Source organism: Trichosurus vulpecula, chromosome 8 (assembly GCF_011100635.1).
Source record: "Trichosurus vulpecula isolate mTriVul1 chromosome 8, mTriVul1.pri, whole genome shotgun sequence".
Classification (NCBI taxonomy): Eukaryota; Metazoa; Chordata; class Mammalia; order Diprotodontia; family Phalangeridae; genus Trichosurus; species Trichosurus vulpecula.
This window is the reverse complement of record NC_050580.1, coordinates 179,667,525-179,685,651: the sequence shown is the minus strand read 5'-3', so window position 1 is coordinate 179,685,651 and position 18,127 is coordinate 179,667,525. Positions and strand designations below refer to the sequence as shown.

The 18,127-nt window shown below is 40.2% G+C and overlaps 2 protein-coding genes across 2 annotated transcripts in view; one reads left to right on the top strand and one right to left on the bottom strand.

The window, feature by feature from the left end:
• Window positions 1-15,614, top strand: part of RPGRIP1 (RPGR interacting protein 1) — a 70,373-nt gene extending 54,759 nt beyond the window's left edge. The window contains 8 exon segments of the mRNA XM_036736611.1: window positions 1,331-1,395; window positions 1,925-2,018; window positions 2,945-3,047; window positions 6,433-6,533; window positions 10,109-10,301; window positions 11,140-11,224; window positions 14,145-14,272; window positions 15,492-15,614. Of these exon segments, the coding sequence (XP_036592506.1) occupies window positions 1,331-1,395; window positions 1,925-2,018; window positions 2,945-3,047; window positions 6,433-6,533; window positions 10,109-10,301; window positions 11,140-11,224; window positions 14,145-14,272; window positions 15,492-15,604 (882 nt within the window). The 3' untranslated portion in view covers window positions 15,605-15,614.
• A 335-nt stretch (window positions 15,615-15,949) lies between these two features.
• Window positions 15,950-18,127, bottom strand: part of SUPT16H (SPT16 homolog, facilitates chromatin remodeling subunit) — a 30,130-nt gene continuing 27,952 nt past the window's right edge. Inside the window, exon 26 of the mRNA XM_036734626.1 lies at window positions 15,950-17,321. Within this exon, the coding sequence (XP_036590521.1) occupies window positions 17,176-17,321 (146 nt within the window). The 3' untranslated portion in view covers window positions 15,950-17,175. The remainder of the gene's footprint in view (window positions 17,322-18,127) is intronic.

Genomic DNA, 18,127 nt, shown 5'->3' with positions numbered 1-18,127 from the left:
GACAGCTCTTATCCTTGAGGAGCTCACTATCTATTGGGGGGAGAGGTGAAATGTGTAATATAGAAATTCAAATGCAAAATGTATACAAAATAATTTCTGAGAGAAAGACAACTATGAGATAAGATCAGGCTTCTGTAGGACATGGCTTTTGAATTGAGCTTTGAAGGAGACCAGGGATCCTATGAGGCAGAGGTGAGGAGTGATACCTGTGAGACAGCCATTCAAAAGAATTTACAGAGGAAGGAGACAGAGGACTTCCTTTTCAGAGAACAGCAAGGAGGCCAGCTGAACTGGGGTGTAAAATATGTAAAGGAGAGTAATTACACCGAACCAGCAAAAGGATTTGTCTTTTATCCTAGGTGTAAGAGGGAGCTTCTGGAGAAAGGGGAGTGTCATGCTTGGATTTGTGTTTTAGGAACACCACACTGGCAACTTGGAAAAACTGCTGTGTTTCAGGAATGACGCTGGTAGTTACCATATAGAGAAAATATGTACTGGAGGAAGGCGACCAATTAGGAGGCTGCTGCAAATAGTGTATGCTGCAGGTGATGAATTCCTGAACTAGTGTGGTGGCAGGGTGAATGGAGAGCACCAGACTGATACTGATGTTGAGGAGAGAATTTTCAAGACTTAGTGATTGACTGGATATGGGTGGTAACAGTCAGAGATGACACTGAGGTATAGTGAACCTGTATGCCTAAAAGGATGATGGTGACTTCAATAGAAATAAGGAATAAGGAAGTTAGGTGGGTTTTAGGAAAAAAGATATTTCCATTTTGGATATGTTGAATTTGAGATGTATATGAGACATAGAGGATAGAGTGGGACTGGAGTTCAGGAGAGAAATGTGGGCCAGATTGGTAGATTTGGTAATCATCTGGATACAGATGATAACTGAACTCATGAAAGCTGAAGAGAGAGATAGAGAGACAGAGATAGAGATTCAGAATAAGACTGAATCCTGGGGTACAATGAAATTAAGTGGCAGTGGGGCATTGATGATGGTCCAGCAAAGGAAATTACGAATTACTTAGCCAGGTAGGTAGCCGGAAATCAAAGAAAGAGCATGAAAACCCAAGGAGGAGGGAATATCTGGGAGGGAGCGAGTCAGTTCAACACAACTATTTGGTTTCATTACAGAGAACAGTCATCCTATTTGTTTCTTGGTTCCTCTGGAGTAGAAAAATAACATCTAAAATGAACTTGAAAATCTGTTTTAAAGACATTATAGTTGTAGAAATTTCCTCCTCTAACCCTTCTGAAAAGACTTCCATTGCTAGTGTAACTGACTCTAACCTGCAAGAAATACAATATAAACATTTAGATTTAGAAAAAAAAGGAAAGGAAGCCTCAGGTTGAAAACTATTTGAGGATAAAATATGGCAGGAAAGATGAGTAGAAAATAAAATCCTAGTTTTGATTGTTTGATTGGAAATAGATTAGAGGTGAGAACTAAGGGGAGGGTAAGAATCTCAAGCAAAATTTGGGTGATCTGTCCCTAAAAACCATATCCTCAAAGCTGGAGGAGACACAAGTTTCATTATAGCCATTTAACCCAAGTTGGTCATAAACACCATAAATTTATTTGAATTAAGCATTTTTAAAAAGCAATCTATACTTTTATATATAATGGAGGAAATGGGGCTGAGCATGTGCTTGGGTCACTTCTGGTGTATCACCTTAGACCCTTGTTAAAGGCATTTGTGCTCCTGGTTCATTTCTTGGTTCCTGTAATAGGTATGTGGCAACAAGAATTGGTGACTAAACCATGACAAACTACACAGTAGCATAAAAGGATGTGCCACGTTCTCCTGCCTCTTTTTTCAAACGTGTGGCTTGACACTCCAAGAGCTTCATTTGCATTTACATTGAGGGAAAAGAGAAAAAAGAAAGCAAATTTCTTTTTCCTCCCCCTTTCCAATAGTTGCTGTCGTGGCTTCAGGTACATCATTTTGGATGTCCTTCTCTTCCCCCTCCCATCTTCCAACATCATAAGAATCAAAGGACCCACCAGGAAGGTCTGGGCATGCATGCCCTTTAGCAGGGGCCAGAGTCAGAGCACATACATGCTGAGTCCCCTCATGCCTGTTACAAAATAATTTTCCAGAGAAGAGAGATTCAAGCAATTTCCTACTACAACTATGCACAGATTAGTGTGTAAATACTTGAATATATAGGGCATGGAAAAAGACAAAAGATGTATGTATTGAGGGGCTGGGGGCTGCAGGTGTGATGGAAATCAGGTGGGATTAGTCTGGAAAGGCTATACTGATCTTGAGGAAGAAGGGAAGGTTTGGAGAGAAGATGAAAGGGTTAGGAGAAAATCAATAGAGTACAGCTGTACTATAGAAGAGTTCTCAAGAAGCCTACAGAAATGGCTTGGTGTTTTTTGCCTTTCTTTGTAACCCCAGTACTTAGCACAGCATCTGGCACATAGTAGGTACTTAATGCTACTTGGCTTGAAGAGTAAGGGGGGAGCACGGCACTTAGAATACTGTATTGTGGTTCAGAGGAAGAAACTGAAGAAAAGTTCATATGCCTACTAGGAGTAGGGAGTCCAGGGATTAAGGTGAGATAAGGGGAAGCCAGTAGCTTTGGGATCTATTTCTTAAGTTCTTAAGAAAGAAATAATAAGATGAAAACAATGCTTGAAGCAAAGATTCTGGCACTTTTGTTTTTGATCTGGGAGAAGTTCAGTGACAAGGTTAACATCCTAGTTAACAACACTAGTCGCTAAAATTTTAATTCTCCTGTATGGGTCTCAGCATGATGTCTTAAAGTACAGTAACTTGATACGGAACCCTCCCCACTCCCTTCAGTTCCGGCATTAATTGAGCATGTACTAGTTAGCTGTTACTATTTATAGGGACCTAATGGCCACAGAGGAAACTGGACTGAAACCCCCACCAGCTGTACAATGATAAGTGTCTTTTTTCTGAAGCAGGTGAACGAGAAGAAATTGTCAGGTGCTACTGGTGATGCAAAAAAAGAGCCAGAGGAATGTTACCCAGAAGTCAAGCAGCAAGAGTCTCCATCTCCTGATATTGGTATTGTCTCTTTTAAAATCTGATTTTACCACTTGATCCTTAACCACTAATGAAACTTAGTACTCCTTTCCTATACTATTCAAGTCTCTACTTTTACTAAAGGATAAAACAAAAGTCCTAAACCTCAGGCTGTGGCAATAATCTGATGGAGTTGGTAACCAACAACCAGGCTAATCATGCGTTTAGCTATAGCACCTTAATTAACTATTATGCTATTAGTTATCCCTTGTTAGATGATACACAGGAGGCACCGGAGGTTTGGATTCCAGCCTCTAACAGGTTGGCTCTTAATTTGGTCAGACAGGAAAAACAGCTCCTTTCAAAGGGGTTAATAATAAGCTTTATTCTAGTCTAGGTTTCTCTAACAGTATTGCTGATAACAGAAGCACTACAAACTCCTACAGTATTCCCTCATCACCCTTCTCACAGGGGCTGCTGAGAAAGGGGGTGGCAACCACCCCTAAGTCTCTATGGGGCCAGTCGAGACATTCAACCCTAAAGGGTTCCCCTAAATCCCCTCAAGCCTCAATGGGGGCCAGTTGAGGCAAACACAGATTCCCGCCTCCTGATCCTTGATGGGGGCCGATCAAGGCACACAGCATCCCGGCTTGTGCATTCAACCATAAAGGTTCCCCAACTCACCGACCACTGACCACCTATTTTATAGGGCATCAGACAAAGAAGGCATATTGCCAGCAATAGCCTCACAAGTTTACATCACCTCATCCCTATATCTCACTGCACAGTCTCAGTGGATGTTTACAGTTTCAGCACACATGTTTATATTATTTATCCTTATATTCTGTGCAAACATGGTGGAGATGTTTTGAACCATGGGCTTGGGAACTCATATCTAATACCTGGGAAACACAGATTGTTACGGCCATGCATCCCGGGAAACTGAGGTTGTTATGGCCATAGATCCTGGGAAAGAGAACTCTAAGAAATAATAACAAAAATCCACTTTATACACACTAAAATCTACCTTACCTACACTAAAATTCACCTTACTTACATCCCTAAAACCCCGTGAATTACTGAATTGGGAGGAGCAGAGGGGGAAAGTGTGTTTAACTCATATACGTGATACTGTGTATTTTCTAGCTAATTACAGGAAAATCCATCTTCACTGTAGAATCATAGGGTTTAGAGCTTGAAGGAATCTTAGAGAACATTCAGTAAAACTGAGACTCAGACAGGTTATATACCTTACTCAAAGTACAAACATGGTAAAGCCTTCAAATTCTCAAAGGAGAGTTATAGGACTGGAGAGGGCACATAACTTATGGATAGAATTTTTTTTTCTCACTTGTAAGAAACAAACTTCTCTGAACCATGACTCAACTCTTCTTTCCAACGTGAGAGCTCAGTATAGGAAAGTATCTCAGGAATACCTAACCTTGGATCTTGCATTCTTTATCTATGCCCTTGGCAACTAGCCTGTAAATACCAAATGAACTACCCTTAATTTTTTTTTGAGGGGGAAAGGCAGGACAATTGGGGTTAAGTGACTTGCCTAAGGTCACACAGCTAGTAAGTGTGTCAAGTGTCTAGAGGCTGGATTTGAACTCAGGTCCTCTCAACTCCAGAGCCGTGCTCTACCACTGCACCACCTAGCTGCTCCCAAATGAACTACTCTTAAGATAGGTTGTGTTATCTAATAGACTTCATCTATCCACATGTGCTTTCCATCCCTTTCCATGTTCCTTTTAATCTGCCCTGTATCCATTGGCTTTCTATTAATGGAGAATGTGGTTGATAAGTAGAGATAAAGGAAATTCTAAGAAGATCCGGCACTAGCTATTTAATTTATAAGTGAATGTAGAAAGGGAGACTTTTTTTTCTTTCTTTTTATGTATAAGGTAAAGAATATAAGCTTCTTGTGGTGGGTAAGGGTTGTTTCACTTTAGTTTTATATCTGAAATCTTTAGCATAACATCTGCAAATAGGCATTTGACACATGTCTGTCGAATTTAATTAGGCAGACCAAAACAGAACTATTTGCACCTTTATATTCCTTTCAATAACCCTCTTTCTCTTGGGCCTCAGATGATCAAGAATAGCACTTCTCTTTGTATCAGCACCCCAGACACATTGGGCACAAGCCAAAAATCTGTAGTAGATTGGTCCTGGAAGAAGTGCTAGTTTTAATCAACCAACATGCTAGGTGTTGGGAATACAAGGACAAAATGAAACAGTCTTTCTCCTCAAAGAGTTGATAGTCCTGGCTCTTATACTAGCTATGTGGCCATGGGCGAGTCACCTAATCTCTGTTTTTTGAGCAGTAAAATGGGAATAATATTTTTGCTACCTTCTTCCGAAAGTTGTTATGAGGAGTAGGCTTTGTAAATCCTAAAGCACTATAGAACTGTGAGTAGAATAGTTGAGGGGAAGCTTCCTAGCACATTGGAAAGAAGTATTATCTATCTATCTATCTAGAGTGAGAGAACCTGGTTTTAGATTCCAGCTCTGTAGGATACTTCCTGCCTGAGTTGCATTGGACAAGTCTCTTAACTGATCTGGGCCTTGCTTTCCTCATCTGTAAAATGAGGGAGTTGAATGAGATGATCTTTGTAGTCCGTTTCTGCTTCAGATCTATGATTCTATGTTACTGTTTCCATTATCGTCAGTGAGGCATTACGGGCATGATATATTTTAAGAAAAGAAGCAAAAGAAAAACTGCTATTCTTAGTTAATAATGGTCTAATGATTATTGTGGAAGATGCTGTAGAAGAAAGCTATGCGCCTTGTTTCAACTCATATGTGCCTCCAGTTTGATAATTTTATGCTTTTTCATATGCTGTACTAAGATAGAAACCTATTTTATTTGAGACCCTCCTGTCTCTGGGACTCCGAATACTTCAGGGGAAATCTGAAACAAGGCATTTTAAAAGCCTTGGCAGGATTTTAGTATTCCTGCGTGTGACTATTGACTAGAGGATTTGCTGCATCATATGCAATTTGATTTATCATAAAACAAATGCCCTTGTGACACAGAATCCTCTCCTGGCATGACAAACAACATCCATTTATTTTAAAAAGTGTTAACAAGTGCCTGAACTTGTGTCTAGGCAGTTGCCTACATGTTTGTAGCTTCTGCTTCTGACATATTGCCTCCTTATCTTTGTCCTCTACTGGAACCCTCTACTGGAAGGATTTTTCTTTCCTGTTTTAGAAATATGTCTTTGATAGAAAAATTTCAGAATAAGTGAAACTTTGTGAAAAGAGGCTTCACATCTCTGCAAAATACAGTCCATTTCTGGATGCCATAACCTTAGGACCTCGAGCCAAACAATGGGGTGAAGAAGTTGTGTGTCCTGGACCTTTTGTTGGGAAGGGTGGGTTATCTGGCACAGAGATATAACTCCAGCCTTTTCTACAGCAGCTACTCGACCTTCTGAACAAGCTGATGAAGTCAGTGAAACGCAGACAACAGACAGCGATGATGTCATAGTGACCCCCCTGTCTCAGAAAGGGTCTAAGACAGTAAGTTGGTCTGGAGATAACTAATGAGGTTGGGACAAGATTGTGAATATTGAGAACAAGTGATATTTAAATGAAGGAATTAAAAACAAATGCAAGCTCTACTTCTTATTTGGCCAACTAAGAATTAGAGACCATGTGTTGCAGTGAATAGAGAGCTGTCCTCAAATTCAGGAAAATTGGGTTCAAATCTTCTTCAGATGTAGCCTGACTGTGTGACCCTGAGCAAGTCATTTCACTCCTCAACGTTCTTGGCAGTTCTCTAAGACTCTTGAAGTTGCAGACAAGACACTGACCTGTGTTGGCAGAGGGGGTTTCCCCAATGAGGGTTTCCTTATACCAATGACATCACAGGTGGTCTAGTTTCCTGTCCTAAAAATTATGAAGTCATAGGATTTCCAGAGTATCTAGGGCCCTCCGTAGGTATCTAGTCCAGTTCTATGTTAGTGGAACATCAAAATTACTTAGTCAAATTTGAATTACGCTATATTGGAGATCTAGTTGCTACTTACTATGTGCCAAAATAATTATTTATTTTATTTTATTAAATGAGCTCTTTACCTACAAGGATTGATTTGTCACCTTTCTACTCCACTCTGCATCAAACTGAGAGCAACTCTAGAGTCCAGAGTGTACTTCTGGATTGTCTCTTCCAGGTTCCTGGGATCTTCCCAGTGAGACTCCAAAATGTGTTTACATACATCTATATATATATATATATATATATATATGTGTGTGTGTGTGTGTGTGTGTGTGTATATATATATGTGTATATATATATGTACACACACATACACACATACATACATGTGTTTATGGTCACATCAGAAATAGAAAAACTGGTGCAAAAATTGGAATAAAAATGGTAAAGAGAAGAATTATCATAATGACAGGGATTTATGAACACATCTGTTTTATTAGATATTTTAAAAACCAGCTCAGAAAATCACTATTACTATGAGCCTTGTGCTTTACTAAAAAGACACATATTGAAATGGTATTCCTTAAAAATAAATTTTACCTGTATTGCTTGCATCAGGTATTTGTCAAAACTCTGTCTCTGCCCCAAGTGGACTGGTAATCATTGGGGCTCTCATGAAGTAAAGATGGGGGGTGGGGTGGAAATTTCCTTTTTTAGTAGAGATAAGAAGTAGTAAGTAGGTGATGTAACTGCTGGGAAGAGTAGGATGATTTTTGGTAGAAAGGCAAGGGGAAGGTTTAGAAAAGTGGTATTTGCACAGAGAAAACATTGCATTTCTGCCTTCATTGCTACAGATTTCTATAGGTGGTCAGTAAGTACTTAATAAATATCCATTATGTTTTTCTAAATGAAAGGGTCCTTGTCCTCAGGGATTGTACTATTGTCATAATGGAAAGAGCACTGGATTTGAAATTAGAAAACCTGGATTTGAATTTTGATTCTTTCATCTTCCTTCCTAATATTATAAATTTGATGTTAACCAGTTGGGAATAGGTTTTTCTATATTAGGAAGTTACCATGCATACATTTTCCTAGGGTGCCTGGATAGAATCTATGACTGAGTGTGAGAGAAAGAAAATGAAACAGAGAATTTTTGATAACCAACCATTAATATTTCCCAAAGATGTATCTCAACCCATAATCACTTAGGGTCTAGAATATTAGAATTCCTTTGGTAGAGTTTCCCATTTTCCAGTCATGACTGTTAGGTTTTTTCTCTCTCTGCTCCCAACTTCCTATCATTCCTCATGCTCTTTGCCCTGTAAATGGCAAGGCCATTTGGTTCATGAATTCCCTGGCAAAGCATGGTGCCATCCAATACAAGATGAGAACAAAACTTCCAGAGCCATCTTTTTTCTTCTTCTGACCTCCACATCCCTTCTCTGCCTTCCTTTTCATCTCCAGTGTCCACCATTCCAGCCCCAAGTTCCATCTCCAAGCATATCTTTGGGCAAGAACATTCTTTTGTTATCCTCAGTCACTCAGAGAGGGTGAAGGGGAAGAGATCCTGGTACTTAATATCACTTAAGAGGAGGCCTCCTTGTCTAAAAATAATCCCCATACTGCCTAAAATTCTACAAATTAGTGATTCAGTTGGGTTACAAATATTAAATACCACCTAGCTATAAAATTATGTGACTCTAATGTTTAAAGAATGACAGGGTCATTTATACCTTAGATTAGTAGATTAGTTTAATCAGATTATTTCCCTAATACTTTGATGGAATGAGAATTTTGATAAGAGGGAAAAGGAACACTTTTGTAGTATGCAAACCTGAGTTGGGCGTCACAGAGGAGGTCGTGGGTAGTTACCAGGCTTCATGAGAACAATAGACTTCTAGGGGTTTGATGATAAGGGTTTAGAAAGAAGGTATCATTACCTTGGTAGTGAGATGGTACACTGGATAGAGTGCAGCGCCTGAAGTCAATGACTCATCTTCCTGAGTTCAAATTCAGCCTCAGATGCTTAATAGCTGTGTGACCTTGGGCAAGTAACTTCACCCTGTTTGCCTCAGTTTCCTCATCTGTAAAATGATCTTGAGAAGGAAACGGCAAGCCACTCCAGTATCTGTGCCAGTAAAACCCCATATGGGGCCACAAAGAGTCAGACATGACTGAAAAATGACTGAACCACCACAAAAAAAGGTATTATATACAAATTGTAATTTAGAGACATATACCCACTGAGATGTCAGAGGATGTCCTATGCAGATTCTAAACAGAAGAGGGATACCATTATCGGTTGCATTCTTCTCCAAATTCTATATGCAGATGCTTTTGTACCAATTGTATGGATTATATTACAGAGCCCCATTAATGATACACACAGTAATTCAAAAGAGATAGGCCTAACTGTCTAGACTGGAAGATTAAAATGGATGAATAAATGCATATTGCCTAGATTGTGACACCCAGATGAAGGACCAAGCGAGTTAGTCCATTAGTTCTAGCTCTCTGTGTGTATATCTTGGACAGGTACCGAGCTGGCCCAGAACATAATAGATGGCATAGCACTTTCAATGATTTTAAGCTATTCCCTGCCTCTATTTTTAGTAACAAAATTATCTTAGCGATGTTGTATGTCTGTGAATCATGGTCTACCATGATCTCAGAAAAATCAAAACTGCAAGTCATCTGAAGGGTACCAGCAAATACTGATAGTAAGTGTAAACAGGCCAAAGTATATTTACCAGCGATGACGTTGGCATTTTAGCCAAGGTGAGAGAATACATTTTCATTGTCAATTGTAATATTTAAACCTTGATTCCGTAGTGATGTGATAGTTATTTAGAAGAATATTTTTAAAATCTACTTGATCAGAAAGTTTTCCCAGCTCTCCCTGAATGTGAACATAGCAAGAGAATACTTAATGAGGGAAGCCATTTGCTGGACTGGGACATAAAACTTCTGAGTTTTGGATATAGATTTTCTACTAATTAACTGAGCATTTATATGCCATAGTTTTACCACCTGTGGCCTGGAAGTGATACCATGCTTCTGCTACAGGGCTTGGGGCGGGGGGTGGTGTTGCTTGTTAACAAAATATTGAGTGCTGAAAAAAGCAGAGAAATGGAGATATTTTTCTTTTTCTTGTTAGAATTCAGACAAGATTTGCATTGAAATTGTGTCCCTGGCCTTTGACCCCGAAGCCGAAGTGATGTCTGATGAGAGCATCCAGCAGGTGTATGTGGAGTACAGATTTCATGATCTGCCCTTGTCAGAGACTGAGACACCTGTATCCCTTCGGAAACCCAGGGCAGGGGAAGATATCCACTTTCATTTCAACAAAGGTAAAATCCAACCTTCCTGCTATTCAAGCAGATTCTCTGTTGGTCCGGATTCAGTGGGGGAAAGAACACTGACAAAAAAAGGCTCAGACTGAGAACTTTCTCCAACTTGTCCTGAGGGATTACTCTGGTCCTTTAATAGGGGTGGTGGTGGTAGTGAGTTACCTGTAAAAGAATCTATATTATCGGATCACCATGACTACCGAGTGTCTCCTAAGAGTGCTGTAGACTGGGTTTATGTGATAGGAGAAAAGTCTGATGTCTGTCAGACTACATGGCTTCTACTAAGCATTCCTAGGAATTCATTATATCCCAGACCAGGGGTGGGGAACCTGTGGCCTCAAGGCCACATGTGGCCCTCTAGGCCCTCAAGTGTGGCCCTTTGACTGAATCCAATCTTCACAGAACAAATCCCCCTAATAAAAGGATTTGTTCTGTAAAACTTGGACTCAGTCAAAAGGCTGTACCAAAGACCTAGAAGGCCACATGTGGCCCTGAGGCCACAGGTTCCCCACTCCTGTCCCAGACCTTTACTTGGACAGTTGGGAGATGCATCTGGCTTTTTGTTCTATGAGAAGCAAGGTGATAAAGCAGAAAGAGCCCTGGACTTGTTGTAGTCAGACCTGGGTTCTAATTCCACCTCAGGCACTTAGGAGCTGTGAGACCATAGGCAAGTCATTTGATTACAATTTGTCTATCTATAAAATGGGAATCATAATGCTGGCACTACCTACTTCTCAAGGTGGTCATAGAGAAGTCCTTGGTAAACTTAAACATGCTAGATAAATGTGATCTGGATATTGTGACCAAACGCTTACGTTTCCCTTTCTTTTATATACAGTGATAGACCTGAACCCAGTGGAACACAGGGACCGAAGAAAGTTTCTCTTTTCTATGTTGCAAGAAAAAAATCCTGAGCAGAGGCAGTAAGTACCTCCTATCTATTCTTGGGGAATGGAGTTATGCTGTAGTGGGTTCCCTGGTCTAAGGCCTGTGTCTCACACTGCTGGATGCACAGGCTGTCCCTTTTCAAGTTCCTTTATCTTCTTTTGACTTACACATTCCCTGAAATCTGAGTATCTAGAAATTAAATCTCAGTTGTTTGTGGCAACTTAGTATCTAAGCTTGCTTGGATAGTATAGTTCCTATCCTCATGTGTGCCCCAATAGTTGGTACTGCTGTTTCTGTTGTTGAATCAGTATTTGAATATTGACATTCTCTTGTCTGGCTTGTACGACACCCTATGTCCTTGCTCCCCCTTCAACCTTTAAGTTCCAAAGCAGTTTTGTCTGTCCAACATATAATAATGATAGCTTACAAATATTGGACCTGTTTTTACTATGATTTTCTATTTACATTTTTTGTAGGTTTAAATTTCTTAAAAACCATTTGTAAACTTAATAATCATTATTAACAAGAACCCCCCAAAAATACAAAACAAGAGGTAAAATCTTAAACGTGAAACACTTGGGTATGAGGGACATTCATAGGCCACACATATGAACAGTTTTTCTGTTAAGAAGGTGATTTAGAGCAGCTGCTGCAGACAACTGGAAAAAAATGAGATTTGATATTATTACCCCCCAAAAAGGTGGTGGAGTAAGCCATAATAACCTACGTGCCTGCTTTTATCATCTCATAAAATGTTTATGAGAATGATCTATGCATTTACTTACCCTTGATGAAAATATGAGAATGGAATTGGTACTTTCACAAATTATTTTATGCAAGAGCGCACACATCTTCATGTCACAAAATTGCCTGAAAGGTGTAGGGAATATAAGATTCCACTGTTTATTTTTATTAAAGTAATTGATTCAGTCCTAAAGGCAGTCTTAAATGCTCTCGTCCAAAAACTCATTTCCTTTGCATGTGTTATTTTAACAGTAATGATGGATTCTCTAAAAAGCACTTTGAGATAACACCACTGTTAATCGTCAGTGTTAATAGTGATGTCAAATGGGGGAGAGATGCTTGTGAAAGGTATTTACTCCTACATGGAGGATAAATTTCAGAGTCCAAATGGCAAACGGATCCCTTACAAGTGGTGAGGTCCTCCAGATGCCCTTGTTTGTAGATAATACTGTGCTGACTGTATCAAAGGTCTTAATGATGTTTCTGTCACCTTAAAAGAGATCAACATAACATTCTATACAGGAAAAAAAACAACTGAATAAAGCATGCCTACTATCCAGACTGTGACATTCCTTTGGAAAGTTGACTTGGCTTAGTAGGCTGCTCTGTCCAAAAAGTCCAATGTTGAGCACCATTCCAACCTTCATACCAAATAATATCCATATTGTTCTAGTGATGTCAAATAGCTATGAATCGTGGAAAACAACCTCCGAAGAATAAAAATTGCAAATGTATAAGTATCTTTGGCTTTGTAGTAGTTTAGAGCTTGATGCAATAAGCACAATGTCATCCTGCAAACAGGAGCATCTGAAGGATCCTTACCATCCTCAGAGAACTTAGCTTTCATTTCTCCAAGAGGGAATGGAGAAGACCATGATTGGGTGAAAGTAGGCAACAGAATATTGCCAATGGCTTGTGAGCAAGAAGAACTTTAAAAGAGCTCCTCTAATAAAGTATGATTGGAAAAAAGAAGCAGGTCATGTTGTGGGAGAAGAGTAACGAACAGCTCAGTAGTACATGTGGAATGTTCAAATGCCTGCAGGGAAGCTGTCAACATATTGGGTGAATTCCCTTAAGAGTCACACAGGATGGGTGACTGGGTGTTTCCAGGTTGTGTTCTACATCATCAGGACTGACATCCACATCTGTAATAATCACAGATCCATTGAAGCACGCTTCTCACTCCCCTTATTTTGGAATAGGTGTGGCCTGTCTTATTTTTCTGCTTTGCCCCTCTATTACTTATGGGATGCTTTGGTCTCTAGGCTACTCCTCAAAATGCTGCCATCACAGCCATTTGAAACTGAAGCCTAGGAACCTTGAGCTTCAAATGATTAGGGCTGCCCCCATTGGAGGCTGGTGGTACTGCTAGAGAACCTTTCAAGATCCAGGAAAAAGGAGTAAGCAAACAAATTTAGCTAAAATGGACTATTCTTACCTTAGTTTTTCCTATTACACATAGGCTTGAGTTTTTGTCCGTTTCTTTGATTTAAATTTTTTTCAACCTGTAAATTGCAGTTACCTATATAGACTCTGTAAGTGTCTGGAACCCAATGGAGCTCAAACACATAGTTGTCTTTACCTAGCCATTGTCTGCAGCTGCCAGGTTGTGCATGCTTATCCTTTTTCCTCTACCCTGCTCAGTTTGAATACTTTGTAGCTCTTTGGCCTGTTCTGGAGAAAGTACTTTGTTTCCAGGGGGCGGTATAGATGGGAAAAGAGTGCTATGTAAACGTGAGTTCTTAAAAAACAAATCTTCCTCTAGTTCTTCCATCTTCTGTCATGTTCTTTCTACTACTGAGCCAGTGGGATATAATGAGAGATAGTTATTTGGGTTTCACCTTGGCTCTGTCATTAACTAGTTTGTATAAAACTACTTAGCCTCTCTGAGCAATTCGTTATTTTGTAAAATGATCTCCAAGGTCTCTTCCCATGCCAGTCTGATCTCGATTCCTGTCTATTCCTTGCTCTTCTCTGAACCTCTTTTGCGGGGTTTCCTAACCCTGAAAGACTATCTAATAGACAATTTAAAAAATGACTCTGCTTGTCCTTATAACTGTCCCTGAAGAGGTCATTGTGTCTATTTTCTCTGTTAACTGGGGGAGTGTGAGAAAAAAATGTTACACGTTTAGCATGTATGATAGGATAAAAAAAATACAAAGCCTGTTGTTACTATGAATGCTGTCAAATGAAAATATTTTTCCTCTTTAGACTGAAATTCATAGTAGTGAGTGATCCTGAGGAACAAAAGAACGAATGTCAAGAAGTAGGCTATGCTTACTTGGAACTGTGGCAGATTCTCGATACAGGAAGAGACATTTTAGAACAAGAGATAGACAGTGAGTAAGCTTCCAAGGCATCTCATTAATGAATACTTTTTCTTTTTTTGCCTTCACAATTATAATTGCAAAATTGGTCAGATACTACCAAACTTATAATCTTTCTCTGTTGTCAAATAATTGCAGCCAACTCTAAAGTTGGCCTATTACTATCCTACATAGTCCAGGACTGAGCTTTTAATAACATCAGACCATCGTTGCATGTCTTTTAACTCTAATTGGAATTTTAAGAAAACCAAACTTCACTTTCATAAATAAACAGGACTTTTCCTGGATTTGGATATATTCTGCAAAATGTTGATGGGCATTAACTTTCAACATTGATTTTCTGCCTTTTCCTTGATTAGAGAAAAGTTTCTAAAGAAACCTATTTTAGAGAAATAGGCCCTAAAAGAATTGTGGCTTCATTTATTCCTTCAAAGAGACAGCCAAAACCTTAACTGGCTTTGTCTTATATATATTAAGGGACTGTGGAATAAAATGAGGACTGGACCTTGGAGTCAAGAGACCTGGGTTTGTATCCCAAGTCTCATACTTGGTAGTTGTGTGAACCAGGGTCAAGTTTCTTAACCTCCTCTTATGTCTCAATTTTCCCACCTGTAAAATGAGGATAGATACCTGCAGTGCCTTAAGAATTTAGTCTTAAGGGGGCAGCTAAGTGGCGCAGTGAGTAGAGCACTGACCCTGGAGTCAGGAGGACCTGAGTTCAAATCCGGCCTCAGATACTTGACACACTAACTAGCTGTGTGACCTTGGGCAAGTCACTTAGCCACAATTACCCTGCCTTCACCCCTCCAAAAAAAAATAAGTCATAAGGATTAAATGAGTTGATATATGCATAGCATGTTTTCATCCTTAAAACACTATATAAATGTCAAACTATTCTTTTCATTTGTCCTTGAGGAGACTGAGAAGGTGAAAAGGCAGCGTGACCTAAGTGGGGTTGGGTTCCAATCCAGGAACACCTGGTCTTGACTCACAAATATAGGCTGTTATCCTAGGCAAGTCACTTAACCTCTGGCTGCTCTGGTTTTAGAGTAGAAAGTACAGAAAAATCATGGTAGTGGAAGATTTCCCTGACACCACTAAGGATATCATAGGTGTAGGCCCCTTGTCCCATGAGGTGATTTAGCTACCAATCACACCTATTGGCCCTTAGCTCCCAGGACAGGGTGAAGAAAATCTAACTGTTCTTTTCATGTTTTCTCTTTTGCAATAGTTATCAACCCTCAGGACAAAGCCACCTCCATTGGAAAACTTAAAGTGTCCCTTCAAGCAACTGATGCCCTTCAGGCCATTTTCAAGGAGATGAGTGAAGATATGCATTTGTGATAAAGCAGATGCAAGGGGTCTCTTATTTAGAACTGAATACCACAGGGTCATTTTGAGGGGTCCATTGTAAAAAACTGCTTACAAAGTGTTTTGCTATTCCACAGATTTATACCCTTATATACTTAATTAGTGACATCTAATGTCTCCCTCACTATCATGGAGAAAGCCTAGACTCATTGTTACCTTTGTCTGGTACCAATTTTATAATGACTTACTATCTGTGCAAATATGGCTCCTGCAGTGCAAGGTCTTGGCACTTCATTAGGTAAGAAAGCAGACTTGAGATTTGCTTATGACCTCTTTCAGACTACTTTGGGAACTGTACAAAAGAACTGTCACAAGAGGTGAACTTACAAAAAAACACATTTTATTCATCTTTTAGTCCTTCCAAAGTTGAAAATATCAAGTCCTACTGCTAAGGAGAAAAAAAAAAAAACAAAACAAAAAGCCTCTCTCTCTCTCCTAAAGTCACAGGACACAGAATGATCTGTTCTGGGACGGGTGAGTGCAGAGGACTAAGGGGGAGACGGCAAGCAAAAACCCCTCCCAATACTTAAAACAAACAAAAAAACCTGTTCAACAGAAACTGTGATAAATACAGGACAATGCAAGACAAGTAAAAATGAAGAACAGTGACCAGTGGCTATGTTGTCTTTCTTTCCCCCCTCTCCTTTCTTTCCCTGATAGGATCTTCTAGGTTACTGAACAAATGTTCTCATCCAGAATTGTTGCTTCAAAACAACCCCTCTAGATTTCATTAGGAATTGAACATGAGGCACAACTATTCCTTCTTGGGTGAGAAGTTCATACAGAAAAAGCAGTATTATTTTCTCTTGCCCACTCCGTCATTTATGAATTTGTGGGAAAAAGTGTGACAGTGAGGCAGGGAAACACTGCTTGTCTCATCTTTGGAGACAGCAGGAAGACCTTGCATGAGTCAAGAAGGTAGGGAGAATGACAATTACTGAAGTTGCTGCACGGAGCTTATGGATTATAACAGCATTTAGTAACTGCTGATCACCCTCAAAAGAACCTTTTCTTGAGTACTGCAAGAACGGGGGAAAGGATTACGGCAATAGGGTAGGACAGGAGAGATTGAGCCTGCTGGTCAGGATCCAGGGTGCAGGCAATGCCCTATACCACTGTATAAAAAGGATACCTTCGAGCTGCCACAGAATCCATGTGGCTCAGAACTCAAGCCCCTTGGAAATGGGTTACATATGGGTATCATAATCAGAAGCCAACAAGGTCTTCCTGGCAGAGGATGACAGAGAAAAATAGAGGAAGGAAACTATATTAATAGCTGAGGCCTCTGGCCTTCTTCAAGAATACCTCTTCCCTCGGCATCTGTGTGGGGCCATTGATTGGTGTACGTCGTGGTCTCAGGACATGTAGGCTGGTGGGCCCTGGAATTCACTGAGCAGATTGGTCCATACAAAATGGCCCCAAAACCCATGAACACAAATGGCAAATAGTCAAAGAAAACGAAGGGAAAAATACAGTTTCTATGTCATGTAAAATATTTAGGGGTTGGCTGGAGGAAGAAGGGATTATAAGGTGAAAGTTCAAATCTACTTCCTCTTTTTCTTGGGTGGTGCAGAGGTGTGTCTGGAACCACGGCTGGAGCTACGGCCTGAGCTATGCACAGAACCCTTTCTTTTCCGGCTCATGCTCCGGCTTTGTTCCTCCTCCTCTTCATAACGGCTCTCACGGTCAGCTGGGAACAAAGGGGAGGTGACTATCAGTAAACTTTGTATTAGAGCCTCAGGTTCCTGATAAAACTACCCTGTCCCTCTACCCAATGCCAAGATAGAGCCAGTTCGTGTTTAACATAAGTGGATTGTTGAGCAGGCCTATCCCTCCCTTGATGGAGCTCCATGTGGCTCTGCCCTCTCCTGCTCTGGGCCCCCTGGGGTCTGAGTGGCTTTGGTGCCTGGAATGGAGGACCCCTGGTACTGGACTGCCGCCTCCCACCCTCGAGCTGGGGAGCTAAATTTGCATAATGCAAATTTACATAAAGCAAGAACTGTGTACTATTTTCCAAACTCAGAAACCACCCCTGGGGAATTACGTGAAAGAAGCATTAAGAGCAAAGAACAACTCTGGTGCCTAACAGAATGTTTTAGGAAAATTTTCCTTAATTCTTAGGTAGGGCTAGAAGTATAAATTCAGGTTTGGCTTCTGGGACAGATTTGGTGCAGGAAAGTACTTGGTTACAAGGGTCTCTAGCAGGTTGTCTAGTTCTTAATTAAGTTGTACTGAGCCTCTGGATGGGCTTTACAACTATCCAGGCCTCTTAAGATTCACTTTAGATGTGGAATGACATAGAAACCCTATCTGATGATCTGGACCACAATCCTAGGCCATGTCACAGGCTTGGATATATAAGAAAAGGATCTAACCAGGTACATTCTTATCCACAGAATATTTACGGACAATTTCCAGACCTAGATTTTCTTCCTCCCATGTATGCTCCCTGGAACTAGAGCACTGGTGTCCGATCAGTCTCTAAGAGTTCACCTG